Source organism: Barbus barbus (genome assembly GCF_936440315.1).
Source record: "Barbus barbus genome assembly, chromosome: 19".
In the NCBI taxonomy this organism is placed as follows: Eukaryota; Metazoa; Chordata; class Actinopteri; order Cypriniformes; family Cyprinidae; genus Barbus; species Barbus barbus.
The window spans coordinates 490182-506679 of record NC_136747.1 but is presented as its reverse complement, the minus strand read 5'-3'; the positions used below and the strand labels follow the sequence as shown (position 1 = coordinate 506679).

Here is a 16498-nt window from a genome sequence, read left to right as displayed (position 1 = left end):
GCAATATTTCTGAGATGAAAAAAAGAGTTTTTGACAATATACTGCACGTGATAGTCAAAAGATAAACTCGAGTCAAATATTACTCCTAAATTTTTTAATTTAGGCTGTGACTCCAAAACAGAACCATCGATGTTTAAAATTATTGAACCAGTTTTACGAAGCTGATAAGAAGTGCCAATAAGCAGGACCTCAGTCTTATCATTGTTTAGACAGAGGAAATTTTCAGACATCCATATTTTTATCTCAGAAATACAATGTGTTAAGAAAGGTACGTCCAAATTTTGAGTGTCGTCTGCATAAAAATGATAATTAAGCCCAAGTGATCTTAAAAGCAGACCGAGTGGAAATATGTAAATGCTAAAAAGTAAAGGGCCTAAAATTGAACCTTGAGGAACACCCGTGCGGACAGAGCCCATCTCAGACCTTGAACCATTCATATAAACAAACTGTTGACGATCAGTGAGGTAAGATCTAAACCAAGTTAAAACAGTCTCAGAAACACCAAAGACAGTTTACAGACGTTTAAGTAAAACAATATGATTAACAGTATCGAAGGCGGCACTAAGATCAAGAAGAATAATAATAGAGAGAGAGCCAGAATCTGAGGCTATTAGCAGATCATTAGTGACCTTGACCAAAGCTGTCTCAGTACTATGAAATTTTCGGAAGCCAGACTGAAGGGGTTCAAAAAGATTATTTACTATGAGATGATTGTGGAGCTGCAAAGCAACAACACGTTCTAAAACTTTAGCAAGAAATGGAAGGTTTGATATAGGACGGTAATTATTCAAGTTATCCAAGTCAGCATTATGCCTCTTTGGAACAGGTGTTAAAGCAGCAGTTTTCAATGCTGCTGGTACAACACCAGTACACAGAGAATCATTAACAATGCTGAGAACAGCTGGGCACAAAGAGTCAAAACAAGACTTAAATAAGCTTGTAGGGAGGGGATCAAGAACGCAAGTGGTAGCTTTCATACCTGATACCTCCCTAATAAGCAACTCAGAGTCAATTTGAGAAAAAGTTGTGAACAATGTGCCATGAAAGCAAGACGAGGAAACTGTAGAAGATGGAACAGGTACAACTTGGATAAGTTTGTAAACGTTGTCAATTTTGGAACTGAAAAAATTAAGAAAATCATTACACAACTTATTTGATACAGGTAGAGAAATACCATCATTAACTTTGAGAAGTCTGTTAATAGTATGGAAAAGATGCCTGGGATTACTTTGATTATTATCTATAATCTGAGAAAAATAAACAGATCTGGCAGACTCAATTTCAGTTCTATATTCCCCCAAGTGGTCTTTCCAAGCTTGATAAAATACATTCAGACCTGAGACACGCCACCTGCGCTCCAATTTACGACAAGCAACTTTCTTAGAGCGCAGGTCGTCATTATACCAAGGGGCGGAACGAGCAAAAGAAACACAGCGAGACTTGAGGGGAGCAAAATAATCCAAATTAGAAGCAAGAACAGTATTCAACTGCAGGATCTTATCTTCAAGAACAGCTGATGGAAAAACACTAAGAGAGGAAACAACAGTGTCAGCAAAATCAGATGAGTTAATTGATTTCCATTTACGGAAATTAACAGTGTGTGATAAAGTAGTACAAGAGAGAGACATATCCAGATTAAAAAAGATTGCAAAGTGATCAGAAAGACCAATGTCCACAGAAGACAGCTGTGAAACAATTTCATCAGTTGTAATCACAAGGTCTAATGTGTGACCTGTGTTGTGTGTCGGGCCGCTAACAAGCTGTTTAAGATTAAAACAGTCCAACAAAAATAGAAAATTCTTTGTCAACATACAGTCATTTTGGTCAATGTGAATGTTAAAATCCCCCAAAATAAGGATGTTCTTGAATTTAAAACACAGTATGGACAACAAATCAGCAAACTCAGACATAAAAGCTTCATTTGGCTTTGGTGGTCGATAAACAGTAGCAATGGTAATTGCTTTAGGGGCAGAAATGCTCAGAACAAGGCATTCAAATGATGTGAAGTGTGGTACGCGCACAGCGCCGATGTTGAATTGCAGATTATGAACCACAATAATTCCCCCACCTCTACCAGTAAGGCGCGGGAGGTCAAACAGTCCATACCCCTCAGGAGTAATCTGGTTAAAGAGGAGGCCATCATTTTGTTTATGCCATGTTTCAGTTAAAAACAAAAGGTCCAGTTTTCGATCTGCTATGATGTCCGACAGAAGCAGAGCTTTGTTGTTTACTGAGCACGCATTAAACAGCGCGACATTTACACGGCTCTGGCGCACCACAGAAGGTAACTTCGAACGAACAAGTGAAGATAAGTTGCTGAGGACCGCACCAGTATAAGACGCTCGTTTAGTCTGTCGCCGACTCACAGGAACGCAGATGTTGTTAGATGTGGAAAGGCAATAACTGCGTCCTACACTCCGATGTAAGTACCGTCTTTGTCTCAACAAGCCAGCATTACGACAGAGTTCATAAGCGTCTTTTTGTAAACGGTAGTTCTGTTTTAAGTTGAGCAGCTGTTTTGCAGTATACCTTAAAGCCATGCTCTGTGAGTCCAGGACTTCAACAATCCCAATGCTGCGAAAATTCCCAATAAGACCACAGGGAAAACTCCTCCGATTTGGCTCCAAAGTCCTCCAGAGAACGGAGGCAGATAAAAACAATAATCCAAGGAATATGGAGTAGTCCCGCAACATTGCGAAATGCCGCAGATTTGAAAACTGCGTTAATATAAAAACACAAAACAAACGGTATAAGGAGCGGCAGCCAAAAACGCGCCAGCGTTCCCAATCAAACCGGAAATGACCAATCAAAGTGTCTGTGACACTTTGATCAAAGTCTGAATTTAAAACACTTTGAATCTGAAATTCAAAGTCTGTTCTGCCGTTTTCTTCACAATCATATACTGGGGAAAACGTGTTAATTAGGGGAATTGGACTGAATGTTTTGTCTGTGCCTTTTCATAAGGTAAGCCTTCAATCTGAGTTGGTTCAAGGTGAAGTGGTAATGAGGGTGCGTCCTGCTTTGCCAATTGAAGGAGTTCATATTATTTTAGGAAACGGACTTGTAGGTGAGCGTGTATGGGCTGACAGTTCAGTGTTTCCTATAGTTACGGCTAATAATGAAAAGGAATCTAGTCACGATGCCACTTGTGTAGTGACTCCTGCAATGAAGCAGCGAGAGGATGAATTGATTAAGCAAAAGGAAATTCAATTTAAAGCTTGTGTGGCAACCCGGAGGTGCATTTGAAGGATAATTTACCAACTACGCCACTCAGGGAGTTACACCCAGAGAATTTAGTGCCTCTAAAAGGACACGCAAGTTCGTTCACCAATAATCGCTCAGAGACATGGGTAACAATACAAAACAGTTGACTTTATTAAGTTACACAATCACTTTAAAACAATCATTAAAATATATAAGGCCTCAGTCAAGCACAGCTCATCACAAGGGTTCGACTCCAAAAAGGTCACAGGGACACCGGCCAACTGGGGCTTACCAGCAGGGTCAGGCTATCAGAGATTAGGCTGCCTATAGCAGAAAACTCATTCCTTTCACCAGTGCCTGCAAACACACACACACTCACACCATACTCCACGGATGGACACGGCACACTGTGAACAACACACCACCACCACTTAGAAGGGAATAGAGCCGGCCTCCCTGCCTTTGGCACCCAGATCCTGCAACCCAAGAACAGCACAATCTTTAAGAGTCACTAAAAAGCACACAGAATAATTAAAGCGCTGAATTGCCCTATGACGATTTAAATTAAACAAAAACCCAAAATAAGAATTAACAAAACTGGAAAAGAAATGTACAAGGCCTATTTGCCCTCAAATTACAAGTCATAGATTAAACAAAATACAAACTAAAAAAATACAGTTGCATTTAATAGGATCAATCAAATAAGCCACACAAAATAATGCACTGCAAACCAAACCCAAAAGAAGGGTAAAGCTCTTTGCAACATAAAAAAATAACCAAATAATAAAAAAACTAACTATAATAGAATATGCACAGACAAAGAGTATCACTTCTATTCAAATGTAACTAAAGACGACTTAAACAAAAAGAAAGAAAATAGAAAATGTAAAGCAAAATCAACACAAAACAAAACAACAATGTTATCTGTGGGCAGGACGTGAAACGCGCCCAACTAGCAGTCGCAGCAGCAGTGTGAGATCTGCAGGAGAAACGAATCCGTTGATTTAAGCCATACGAGAGGGAATGGCGATCAAGCAATCAGCTTACGCTCTCCAACGTTTTAGGGAGAGAGTTTGCGTTCTATCTGCGCAGTCGCGTGTTCCGAATACACCATAATACATAATACATAATAATGCTAACCTTTGAGCCAGGGGTCGTAACAACCACACTCTTGACACAGTCTTCTTATCACTTCCATCTATCACATAAAGTACATGTGTGAAACTAAATGCCAACACTGACAAATAATACAAAATTAGCAAGAAATATTTTACTTTCTGTTTTGAAAGTTTGTCTTTTAAGCGATCTTTAGAGACAGTTATTTCTGTCCAGTCTGCAGTTTTAGCTTTGTGCACTTTCTCAAATTCAGTGTTGAGAACAACATTCGCTCTGCGCGTCTTACTCCCAATCCAGGGTGCCCAAAAGTTGTAACTAGGTGGAACACAAAATGGGTTGTTTGTTTGGCCTTTGGGGAAGTCGTGGCCTAATGGTTAGAGAGTCGGACTTGTAATCCGAAGGTTGCGGGTTCGAGTCTCCGGCCGGCAGGAATTGTAGGTGGGGGGAGTGAATGTCCAGCGCTCTCTCCACCCTCAATACCACGACTGAGGTGCCCTTGAGCAAGACACCGAACCCCCAACTGCTCCCCGGGCGCCGCAGCATAAATGCTGCCCACTGCTCCGGGTGTGTGTTCACGGTGTGTGTGTGTGTTCACTGCTGTGTGTGTGTGTGTTCACTGCTGTGTGTGTGCACGTTGGATGGGTTAAATGCAGAGCACGAATTCAGAGTATGGGTCACCATACTTGTCTGAATGTCACTTCACTTCACTTCACTTCACTTCACTTCACATGTTAGTACATCAAAGAATTTAGATTGTACCCCTGAAAACACTTATGAAATTAAATAATGGTGACATGCTATTTCTGGTATATTCAATTTCCTTACTTGAAAAAAATCCTCGAGCAATCCGTTCTTCTGTCAGTGCCTTCCAAAACAGATCTAAATCCACCTCTCCATTAAAATCTTGTGGAGGTTGTGAAAGATCACTCACTAAAGAAAATAAATACATACTATAAACCGAAGACTTACCACTCTGCAACTTATACCCATAAAAGAAATTTACCGGACAGATGAAAGGATGCCTTCTTGTGGAGGTCCATTATGACCACAGGCAGATGGTCACCACAAGACACACATGAATACTGATATTCATGGTCAGTTAGGGCCTCAAAGTGGAGATAGCCATGGAGAACAGTATCTGCTGAGGGGAACTATACACCTGTAGTCACCTCCAGTACTCCACTACTCTGCTGACCGCTGTATGCACCTATGATAAAGAAACCACACTTAATCAGTACATCTTATTTAAATCAATACTATGAAGAAATCCTATTGTTGGAAAAAATGTATAACGATTACCTGCAACAGGTTTCTTATGGTGAGGCAGAGAGAGAGTTCAAGGAGGACATGGTCATTGAAATGATGTAAAGCGTACCCCAATCATCCCACAGAGAGGACAGAATTTGCTGTAGGTTGAAATATCTGCAGATACAGAATGTAAAAAAATAAAAACAGAAAATGGTTTAGTATTTATTCACAATTAAAATAAAATAAAAGCTGTAACAATGATCCACCTTGGACAATTCCTGTAGTTGTAAGAATTTTTGCTTTACGTGTAATGCAGACAGGATCACTGAGCAATGTGTGGTCTGAGCAGTGGTAGCACATAGTCTCATCAGGGATGAGGTGTTGTGGAGATTCCTTACAGACTGAATAAAGCCTCAAATGATTGGGAATAATAGATGGTAGCTTTTTATTCATTAGGATATATTCTACCATGCGCTTTACTTTAGAAACATCCTTTGGAGGGTAAGTCTCACTTTCATCACTTTCCTCCATCGCTGTTGCCTGAAATTCTTCAGTGCTTTCAGAGCTCCGAACCTTTCGGAAGAGTTCAGGGTGCACTTGAAAGAGATGCCATTTCACAATGTATTTATGGGTGCATGACCTCGGGGTTTTTGCACAGGGACAGTGCCATAAATTCTTCTTGGTGTCATATGACACCATGACTCTGCCCAGTCTACTATAATATGATATATTAGGCTCATAGACCGATATGAATCTTTTTGATAGTGGGACTCCAATCTTGGATTCAACTGACAGTGGTGCATTTTCTTCTTGGGCTAGTTTTTGACGATTGACACACTGTTTTATTTTGTCCTGCCCAAACCACTTGCTTTTAACCATTTCTTTTAAACTTTCTTCTGTGAGTGAAGGTGAGGTTAAAAAGGTTTTGAAGTATGAAACTGACCGGAGATGAACACACTGGTATGACAGCAGTCCACATCTCCAAGCCAACTCCATATTAGTCTGGCACTCATTTAATTTACATGAAACACGATGTTGTTCCCCCCCATATTTTGATTTGCACATGGAGTGGAGTAAAAGCTCCATGAATACTTTTTCGGACCATATAGACTCCATTCTGGGGGTCTATGCACTCACTGTCAAGATGGGATGAGGAAGTAATGTCCGTCATTTTTGGGGAGTGTTTGCGTTCTATATGTCTTTTTACATTTTTATGGTGGCATATCAAATCACATTTGAGACATTTCTTTAGTTGCTTTATTTTTTTTCGACCATTTTTGTTGAAGGCTCTAGAAATGCCAGAAGTGGTGGGCAGAGTCGTGGCAGCGGAAGGAGGAACATGAATGGTGGGCAGAGTCGTGGCAGCGGAAGGAGGAACATGAATGGAGGGCAGAGTCAAGGCAGCGGAGGGAGGAACATGAATGGTGGGCAGAGTCGTGGCAGCGGAAGGAGGAACATGAATGGAGGGCAGAGTCAAGGCAGCGGAGGGAGGAACATGAATGGTGGGCAGAGTCGTGGCAGAGGAAGGAGGAACATGAATGGAGGGCAGAGTCGTGGCAGCGGAGGGAGGAACATGAATGGTGGGCAGAGTCGTGGCAGAGGAAGGAGGAACATGAATGGAGGGCAGAGTCAAGGCAGCGGAGGGAGGAACATGAATGGTGGGCAGAGTCGTGGCAGCGGAAGGAGGAACATGCATGGAGGGCAGAGTCGTGGCAGCGGAGGGAGGAACATGAATGGTGGGCAGAGTCGTGGCAGAGGAAGGAGGAACATGAATGGAGGGCAGAGTCAAGGCAGCAGAAGGAGGAACATGAATGGAGGGCAGAGTCGTGGCAGCGGAAGGAGGAACATGAGTGGTGGCGGAGGGAGGAACATGAATGGTGGGCAGAGTCGTGGCAGCGGAAGGAGGAACATGAATGGAGGGCAGAGTCGTGGCAGCGGAAGGAGGAACATGAGTGGTGGCGGAGGGAGGAACATGAATGGTGGGCAGAGTCGTGGCAGCGGAAGGAGGAACATGAATGGTGGGCAGAGTCGTGGCAGCGGAAGGAGGAACATGAATGGTGGGCAGAGTCGTGGCAGCAGAAGGAGGAACATGAATGGAGGGCAGAGTCAAGGCAGCGGAAGGAGGAACATGAATGGAGGGCAGAGTCGTGGCAGCGGAAGGAGGAACGTGAATGGTGGGCAGAGTCGTGGCAGCGGAGGGAGGAACATGAATGGTGGGCAGAGTCGTGGCAGAGGAAGGAGGAACATGAATGGAGGGCAGAGTCAAGGCAGCAGAAGGAGGAACATGAATGGTGGGCAGAGTCGTGGCAGAGGAAAGAGGAACTTGAATGGTGGGCAGAGTCGTGGCAGCGGAGGGAGGAACATGAATGGTGGGCAGAGTCGTGGCAGAGGAAGGAGGAACTTGAATGGTGGGCAGAGTCGTGGCAGCGGAGGGAGGAACATGAATGGTGGGCAGAGTCGTGGCAGCGGAAGGAGGAACATGAATGGAGGGCAGAGTCGTGGCAGCGGAAGGAGGAACATGAGTGGTGGCGGAGGGAGGAACATGAATGGTGGGCAGAGTCGTGGCAGCGGAAGGAGGAACATGAATGGTGGGCAGAGTCGTGGCAGCGGAAGGAGGAACATGAATGGAGGGCAGAGTCAAGGCAGCGGAGGGAGGAACATGAATGGTGGGCAGAGTCGTGGCAGCGGAAGGAGGAACGTGAATGGTGGGCAGAGTTGTGGCAGCGGAGGGAGGAACGTGAATGGTGGGCAGAGTCGTGGCAGCGGAAGGAGGAACATGAATGGAGGGCAGAGTCAAGGCAGCGGAAGGAGGAACATGAATGGAGGGCAGAGTCGTGGCAGCGGAAGGAGGAACGTGAATGGTGGGCAGAGTTGTGGCAGCGGAGGGAGGAACGTGAATGGTGGGCAGAGTCGTGGCAGCGGAGGGAGGAACATGAATGGTGGGCAGAGTCGTGGCAGCGGAAGGAGGAACGTGAATGGTGGGCAGAGTTGTGGCAGCGGAGGGAGGAACGTGAATGGTGGGCAGAGTCGTGGCAGCGGAAGGAGGAACATGAATGGAGGGCAGAGTCAAGGCAGCGGAAGGAGGAACATGAATGGAGGGCAGAGTCGTGGCAGCGGAAGGAGGAACGTGAATGGTGGGCAGAGTTGTGGCAGCGGAGGGAGGAACGTGAATGGTGGGCAGAGTCGTGGCAGCGGAGGGAGGAACATGAATGGTGGGCAGAGTCGTGGCAGCGGAAGGAGGAACATGAATGGAGGGCAGAGTCGTGGCAGCGGAAGGAGGAACATGAGTGGTGGGCAGAGTCGTGGCAGCGGAGGGAGGAACATGAATGGTGGGCAGAGTCGTGGCAGCGGAGGGAGGAACATGAATGGTGGGCAGAGTCGTGGCAGAGGAAGGAGGAACATGAATGGTGGGCAGAGTCGTGGCAGCGGAAGGAGGAACATGAATGGAGGGCAGAGTCGTGGCAGCGGAAGGAGGAACATGAGTGGTGGCGGAGGGAGGAACATGAATGGTGGGCAGAGTCGTGGCAGCGGAAGGAGGAACATGAATGGTGGGCAGAGTCGTGGCAGCGGAAGGAGGAACATGAATGGAGGGCAGAGTCAAGGCAGCGGAAGGAGGAACATGAATGGAGGGCAGAGTCGTGGCAGCGGAAGGAGGAACGTGAATGGTGGGCAGAGTTGTGGCAGCGGAAGGAGGAACGTGAATGGTGGGCAGAGTCGTGGCAGCGGAAGGAGGAACGTGAATGGTGGGCAGAGTCGTGGCAGCGGAAGGAGGAACATGAATGGAGGGCAGAGTCAAGGCAGCGGAAGGAGGAACATGAATGGAGGGCAGAGTCGTGGCAGCGGAAGGAGGAACGTGAATGGTGGGCAGAGTTGTGGCAGCGGAAGGAGGAACGTGAATGGTGGGCAGAGTCGTGGCAGCGGAAGGAGGAACGTGAATGGTGGGCAGAGTCGTGGCAGCGGAGGGAGGAACGTGAATGGTGGGCAGAGTCGTGGCAGCGGAAGGAGGAACATGAATGGTGGGCAGAGTCGTGGCAGCGGAAGGAGGAACATGAATGGTGGGCAGAGTAGTGGCAGTGGAAGGAGGAACATGAATGGTGGGCAGAGTCGTGGCAGCGGAAGGAGGAACATGAATGGTGGGCAGAGTCATGGAAGAAATTGTGGTGGCTTTAGTGTGAGGGGTTGGTGGCTGGTATTTTTGTTTGCAGAGTGCTATATGTTTAATAAAATCAGGTTTTCTTAAAATTGTTTATTTGCAGTAGAGGCAGTGATCATGTGGGTGACTTCTGCAGAGGCGTCCAGATCTGTGTATTGTATAAATTGCACTTTAAGTTTGTCTTACAATTTTTCACTATAATAAGACGTACACTTGCAAATATTACCTTCATGCTGGACCGATCTATTGAAATGTGCCTGCAGATGCGTTCACACTTTTGCCAACCGTGCTGGTTGGAAAACTGAGGCATCACAAAATGTTTAGTGGAAATGACTGCAGCATTTGGTGCACTGTATTAGTTCTGAGACCCCCTTTTTGAACTGTAATATCCATCTGGGAAAAAATACACAAGCTGCATGCAAATTATTTAGACAACCCAACAGAGCTCATATTGTCAATTCTACACAGATTACCTGATATTTTGATGAAAATAAACTCAAGGCCGCATTTTATTCCAAAGATCTTATTTGTAATAATTAGAGAACTTATTTCTAATTGTTACACTGTTATTGTGTTACTGTTATTGTCTGTGGTAGCACTTGAGATTTGTAAAGTACAATAAAAAGAATGCGCAATATTATTTTTCTTACACACTCTACTACTACTAATAGTATATGTAGTAGTAATATTAGTATGAAATAATAGTAGTTAATACAGTAATATGTACAGTAGACCTACATAGTACTAAAATATGTTACAAATAATAATTTTACAATATATTATACATTTTATTTTAACATTTTTTATATTGTTAGAAAACATATTAAGTATCCCAGAATGGTACAATAACACAGAAAATGAGAGCAAGCTGTAAATATTATAAAATAATGCTATCTTTCGACACTAATTTTGATCAAATCAAACACTGACTAAACTAGCAATAATAGGTTATGCACCATGTGTTTGAAAATAACTGGGGAGAAAAAAATTCACGGCTTATTTTGTTGAACTAAACATCTAAACTATCATTAAATACTAAAATAGGCTATTCGTGTGTTGGTGTAATAAGATGTCACATTGATTTATGCCATAAAACCTGTTAATTTTCAGGAATCGCTTTAATAAAATGAATAACCTTACTCACGTGTCCGATGTTGCTACTTGCTAGCAGTTTTATAATGTTGGAAATTATTACGGTACACACCGCTACAAAACAAATGTTCATCCAAACAAGCTAGTGCTTTTGTTTTGTCTTCTGATGAACACCTGTAATGCTTTTTTTCTAAGGCATGTTTATAAAAATCAATTAAATGTCCTAATTGAACTATGGCTTAATCCTGGCTTAGTGTAAGCCCTGTCTGTGAAACCGAGCCTAAGACTTTGAATGTTAAAGTGCAAATTAACACCTGACCGCTGTTGTAAGTTTGCAACTGTTGTTCAAAACCACAGAAAGGTAAAAACATGCAGGCAGACAATGGTATGATGTAAGCAACAGCTACAACAAACAAAACTGATAATGGGTGTGTTAGATTTATAGTGTGTGAATAATCAAGTTTGACAATAACCAGTCATATTGGCGGCACCGAGGGGCCCCCAAATAACATTCTGCTTAGGGCCCCATAAAGGCTTGGGCCGGCCCTGCTTCCTATCTACAGGCCCAGCTGTTCTCAGATCATTATAACTGTGATGTTCAACATAACAACAAGCTTTAAAACACTTTTTTTCTTACTGCTGAAAATGAAGATTATTTACTGTGGAATCAGTTTTCTCTCCGGTCCATCACCAGTGTAAACCCCATCGTTAACACATCTACATCGCTCCTCAACATAGACTCCAACATCCAGACTTTTACTAGTGGTTATTTTAGGAAAAATGTTAGATGGAGGAGGGCGTTTTACCCCACTCTGCCCTAAATTGAAATAGTAATTTTCTGTAATCTATAATCCAGATGAATGAGTCTTGAATCTGCTCACTCAGGAGAGACTGGCGCAGTGATTGTATTGATTGCGTCATTAGCCCCGCCCCCGCCGCGTTTATAAGAGCGCTGCCGCGGAGCTCCGCCTCTCCGTCCTCAGACCAGCTCCAGCTCATCCGTGACTGTCTGCCCGTGTGTAAGTCTGTAAGTGTTCGTGCTTCTCAGAGCTTCTCGGCGCGCAGACTAGCGCTTTCTCGTTTGAACACGCCTGCTGTAAATTACGCTACTTGTGTGGTCGAGCAACAGCCTTGGTTTTAACAAGCGAACACTTATTTTCTGCGTTTCTGCCGTTTTCACACACACACACACACACACACACACACACACACACAGAGCACGGGTTACAGACTCACGCGGCGGAATCCTGTAAAATCGTCGCGTGCAGCAGCTGATAGCACGTGTGGCGAACATGGCTGCCGCGGCTCTTCCGGTCTCGCGGCTCGTGTTGTTTGGTGAATATAGTCACAGATGCAGGAGTGTTTGTTAGCACCAGCAAACCAACCTCTCCACCAGAAACCGTGTTATACCAGAACATCTGCTCGCGCGTGCACACCATCTGCAGGCTGATATCTTAGAAACGATACTGCTAAAACCGGAAGTTAATTAAATCTACCTATTTGTGTTAGTAACGTCTACATTTACCCAATCCTTACAACAATGCAAAAATAGTCATTGTTGTACAGTGACAAATTTCTCTATATCGATGTGCGCATGCCCAGTAGTTTTCGCTGTATCCTGCTAACCATCTTTGACCGAGCGAGTGTTTCCGGAATGGGCGTCACGTGACGCGTCAGGACAGTGACGTCACACGGGGACTCTGAAGCTGCACGTGCTTGCCTTACATGCTTCACGTCTCCTGTTCTGAATGAGCCGCTGTAAGACTTTAGGAGTCAGTGTTTTGGACTCGTTTATGATCAGAAGTGCCCCATTATGCATGCATAATTAAGTTATTGGTGTTTAGATTACACGATAAGCAGTGTCTGGCATTAGAGACTGAGAACTGTTTAACACGTTCTGGATAGATTTGATTAGTATCAGCTCAAGCTTTTAAACCTGATCACATCGGTATAATCCAGTATATTTCCAGTGTTGGAATATGAGAACACAAACTTCAGTACACCTGTAAATATTAAGCATATCTCATGTAACCCAGTTTTGTGGTTGAATGTGTCGTAGCATGTTTAAGAAAAATAATGAGGCCAGATTTATTTTGAGCTCTTTTCTGCTGTTTGTGCAGGTCCGTCTTCATTGCTCTTCAAGGCAGCTTTATTTATATAGCACTTTTAACAATACAGATTGTGTCAAAGCACTTAACAGTATCAGATTGGAGGATAGAGTGTCAGTAATGTATAACAATAAGATTAAACACTCAATTTTCAGTTAAAGGCATTTCATTGTTGTATTCAGTGATGTCATCATCTAGCTCAGTTTAGTTTAAACTGTATCTGTGAAATCAAATTGAAGATAATCACTAGAAATCAAGTGAAAATGGGCAGAAAGCCTGTGTTTGTATGCATGAGCGGTGACCTCATTATCTTGAAGATTAATATTGATTCAGATTAATCTATTGATGACAGTTTTCTGAGTAGTTATTAATCTCCAATGCTGTCAACTCAATGTAAGTATGATCTTGTAATTGTGGAAACATCTCATGACCCTTCGTGAACAGCTGGCAGTGAGATCGGTCTTTAGTGGTTTTCTGCAAGGCCGGTGTCGTTCCTCTGACTGCGTTTGGCCCCCCGTGGCTTCATCTGTGCTGAAGATGTCCTTCAAATGCTCTTTTGTGTAACCAGTGTCATGTAATGTTCTTGTGTGTCTCAGAACTATGGCTGCCAAAACAGAGCGCACCTTCATTGCCATCAAGCCGGACGGCGTCCAGAGAGGCCTGATCGGAGACATCATCAAGCGCTTCGAGCAGAAGGGCTTCAGGCTCGTGGCCTTGAAGTTTCTCCAGGTGCGTTGACCTCTGACCTGGAAGATTACTGCATCGCTTCATATTCCGCTTGATCTCCTCCTGCCATCAGCCCTGTGTTTATTCACAGACCTGCTGAACTGTAATCTGTAGCACTAGATCAGGATGTACGTTATGGATTCATTTAAACTACAGGAGTCAACATTTGAAGTGGATCAAACTTTAAAGTTATCCTAAGACAAGAACATGTTTTAGGACAGCTTAGATGAATGGTTCTGATTCTCTTCAAATGTTGACTACTGTATTTACTGTTAAAGATTGTAAATAGCGTGCATAATTGCTGCATTTAAATTTATTTTATGTAATATTTACTCAACTGAATTAGAAACCTGAAATTATTAAATATAATTATCAACTTCTCTTTAAAAATACTTTAGATGCCATTTATTATTAAATGCCTATTATAGTGTTAAAGAACCTTGACATTGTAAACAGTAATTATCAGTGTACTGTAACTTATTTTCTTCCAAATAAATAAAAGTCCAGGTTGGCTTTAGCAGCACGTAAAAATCAGATCATGTGAAGTTGTTCTCCTATGAGAAGAACACGTGGTTTTATGGCTTTCAAAGTTCAAGGAATTGAATATTTATTAGGTAATCAAAGACTTCTCTGCCATACTTCAGCTTGTATCTTTGTGAAACATTAATAAATCTCATGTTGTGTAAAGCAGAAGGTGCTGACTGGACTGTAGATCTCGCTGTAGTGCTCGTTTAGTGCTGGCTGCTTTGCTAAAGCACAAGGGTTTCAGTGTAAGCGTAAGTGGGAGTATGGAGGGCAGGCAGACACTGTTTTATTGCATTACTTGTGTACTCTTCCGGGGGGTGGTGAGTTCTGCTGGAGTGGTGCAGGGGGTTAACTGTTTGCCGTGGTTTGACAGGCGCCTGAGGACCTGCTGAAGCAGCATTACATCGACCTGAAGGACCGGCCGTTCTACCCAGGACTGGTGAAGTACATGGGCTCCGGGCCGGTGGCTGCGATGGTAAGAGCTGTTCTCCGCTGAGCTGAACACTGAAGCCTGCGCCTTGAGTCTCTTACAGACAGAAGTGCTCTCTCTCGTAGGTGTGGGAGGGTCTGAATGTTGTGAAGACAGGAAGAGTGATGCTGGGAGAGACCAACCCTGCGGACTCCAAACCCGGCACCATCAGGGGCGACTTCTGCATTGAAGTGGGCAGGTGAGTCTGAGCCCGCATGAGTGAGATAACCAGGTAGTGTTCGGTTTCGCTTGCACCAACCCTGTGGGATGTTCATCGCCATAATAGCTGTTTTTGTCATTCCGATCATTGACCGGTCTCAGAAAAATGATTTATCGTGATGGGGAGTGTCCGTTGTGGACATAATGAAAATAAATAGTGGGGGTGGTGATGGCGCAGTGGATAAGACACATGCCTTTGGTGTGAGAGACCCGGGTTCGAATCCACTGTGAGACACCAATGTGTCCCTGAGCAAGACACTTAACCCCTAATTGCTCCAGAGGCGTGCGACCTCTGACATATATAGCAATTGTAAGTCGCTTTGGATAAAAGCGTCAGCTAAATGAGTAAATGTAAATAGTCTTAGCAAAATTAATTGACAAAAATGACATGAACATGTCGAACAAAGTGAATGTATGGCTACAAACAAACACTGCTAGATTGATGCATCAGTGTTGTTGGAAAAGGACAGCTGTGTGAAGAGAACTGCTGGAGTTTACTGGAGTTCATCTCTTCAGCTTCTGTGAGATTAATCCTGGAAATACTACATAAACGTAGCATTACAGCTTGTGTCTGCACGAAACTCAGCTGAAGCTATCTGCATCCTTTTATGATGTATTCAGAGAGGGTTTCTCCCGCTGTGGATGAGCTCTTCTCATAGCAGCACGCTGAAATATTGGCAAGTAAAGCAAAAACAGTCCAACTTTGTTACAGTCCTGATCTCATTATAATGCTATGTATGAGGCAGACTGGCGCTGCACAATGCACTTAACTGTTTCATGAGCAAAGTCGTTCCAGGATCACTGTGGCCTTTCAAATCCAGTTTCACTTTATTTCTCCGGTCTGAATGACAATGTCTAGCGCTAACAAATCAGACTTCAGATGTCACCCAAAGTGGCACAAGAACCAATCAGAAAAAAAAAAAAATTTTTGAAGTCAGGGTAATCATCGTTTTCATGATTGCTCGTCCATGTACTCGTGGCACCTCCATTAGGCCTGCAGTGTGATCTATGAAGATAAGAGAAGGCAATAGCCAGATGACTGACTTTCCTTATCTTTTTCTCCAGGAACATCATCCATGGCAGTGACTCTGTGGACAGTGCAAATAAAGAGATCAACTTGTGGTTCAAGCCTGAGGAGCTGGTGTCTTACAAGAGCTGTGCACAAGACTGGATCTATGAGTGAACTGCAGACTAACTGCCAAAACCTGAATCGATGCCTTTCTTCCCAGACTAGTTATCAGTAATGGACCCAAGTTTCTTTGTGTGATCCTGTCTTTTCTGAAGCACTTGTTCAAATAAATCGTGACGTCTCACTTATGTTTTGGAGTAATTTTTACATTCTCTTTATTCTTGAAAGCACAGTGAATGTCTATGCTAGGGTTTCTTACATTTCTTACATGCTATGTGAATCAGGCTATGCTAGGCTCAAATATTGACAATATTCTATGCCAACTGAGTTTGTTACGTGATGAGAAATTCCCTAATGTGTACTTTTTAAAGTCCCAACTGAAGTTGTTGCATTTAATGAGCATGCTCTCTGCCTTTTTTTGTCCGTCTCATCCCTAAATTACAAAATGCATCAAGTCTCTTTCTATGACAGGTTTTTTTTAAAGGCATTTGCAACATTTCATAATTCTG

The 16498-nt window shown here is 43.7% G+C and overlaps 1 protein-coding gene across 2 annotated transcripts; it reads left to right on the top strand.

Moving 5' to 3' along the window:
- Window positions 1-11741: 11741 nt before the first annotated feature.
- Window positions 11742-16177, top strand: LOC306885360 (nucleoside diphosphate kinase B-like). Of its 2 annotated transcripts, none has more exons than XM_079441818.1 (5): window positions 11742-11840; window positions 13518-13650; window positions 14546-14647; window positions 14728-14840; window positions 15926-16177. In XM_079441818.1, the coding sequence occupies exons 2-5, from the start codon at window positions 13522-13524 to the stop codon at window positions 16041-16043; spliced, it is 462 nt and encodes a 153-aa protein (XP_079297944.1). In that variant the 5' UTR covers window positions 11742-11840; window positions 13518-13521; the 3' UTR covers window positions 16044-16177. The 2 variants fall into 2 exon arrangements, with proteins under 2 accessions (XP_079297944.1, XP_079297945.1); XM_079441819.1 differs by having other exon boundaries at window positions 11748-11832.
- The last annotated feature ends 321 nt before the right edge of the window (window positions 16178-16498 follow it).

Bases quoted from the DNA above. Each gene is read 5' to 3' on its own strand.
- LOC306885360 (XM_079441818.1), top strand. From the start codon at position 13,522: ATGGCTGCCAAAACAGAGCGCACCTTCATTGCCATCAAGCCGGACGGC. The intron at 13,651-14,545 runs GTGCGTTGACCT...GTGGTTTGACAG, and splicing joins TGGCCTTGAAGTTTCTCCAG to GCGCCTGAGGACCTGCTGAA. The intron at 14,841-15,925 runs GTGAGTCTGAGC...CTTTTTCTCCAG, and splicing joins TTCTGCATTGAAGTGGGCAG to GAACATCATCCATGGCAGTG.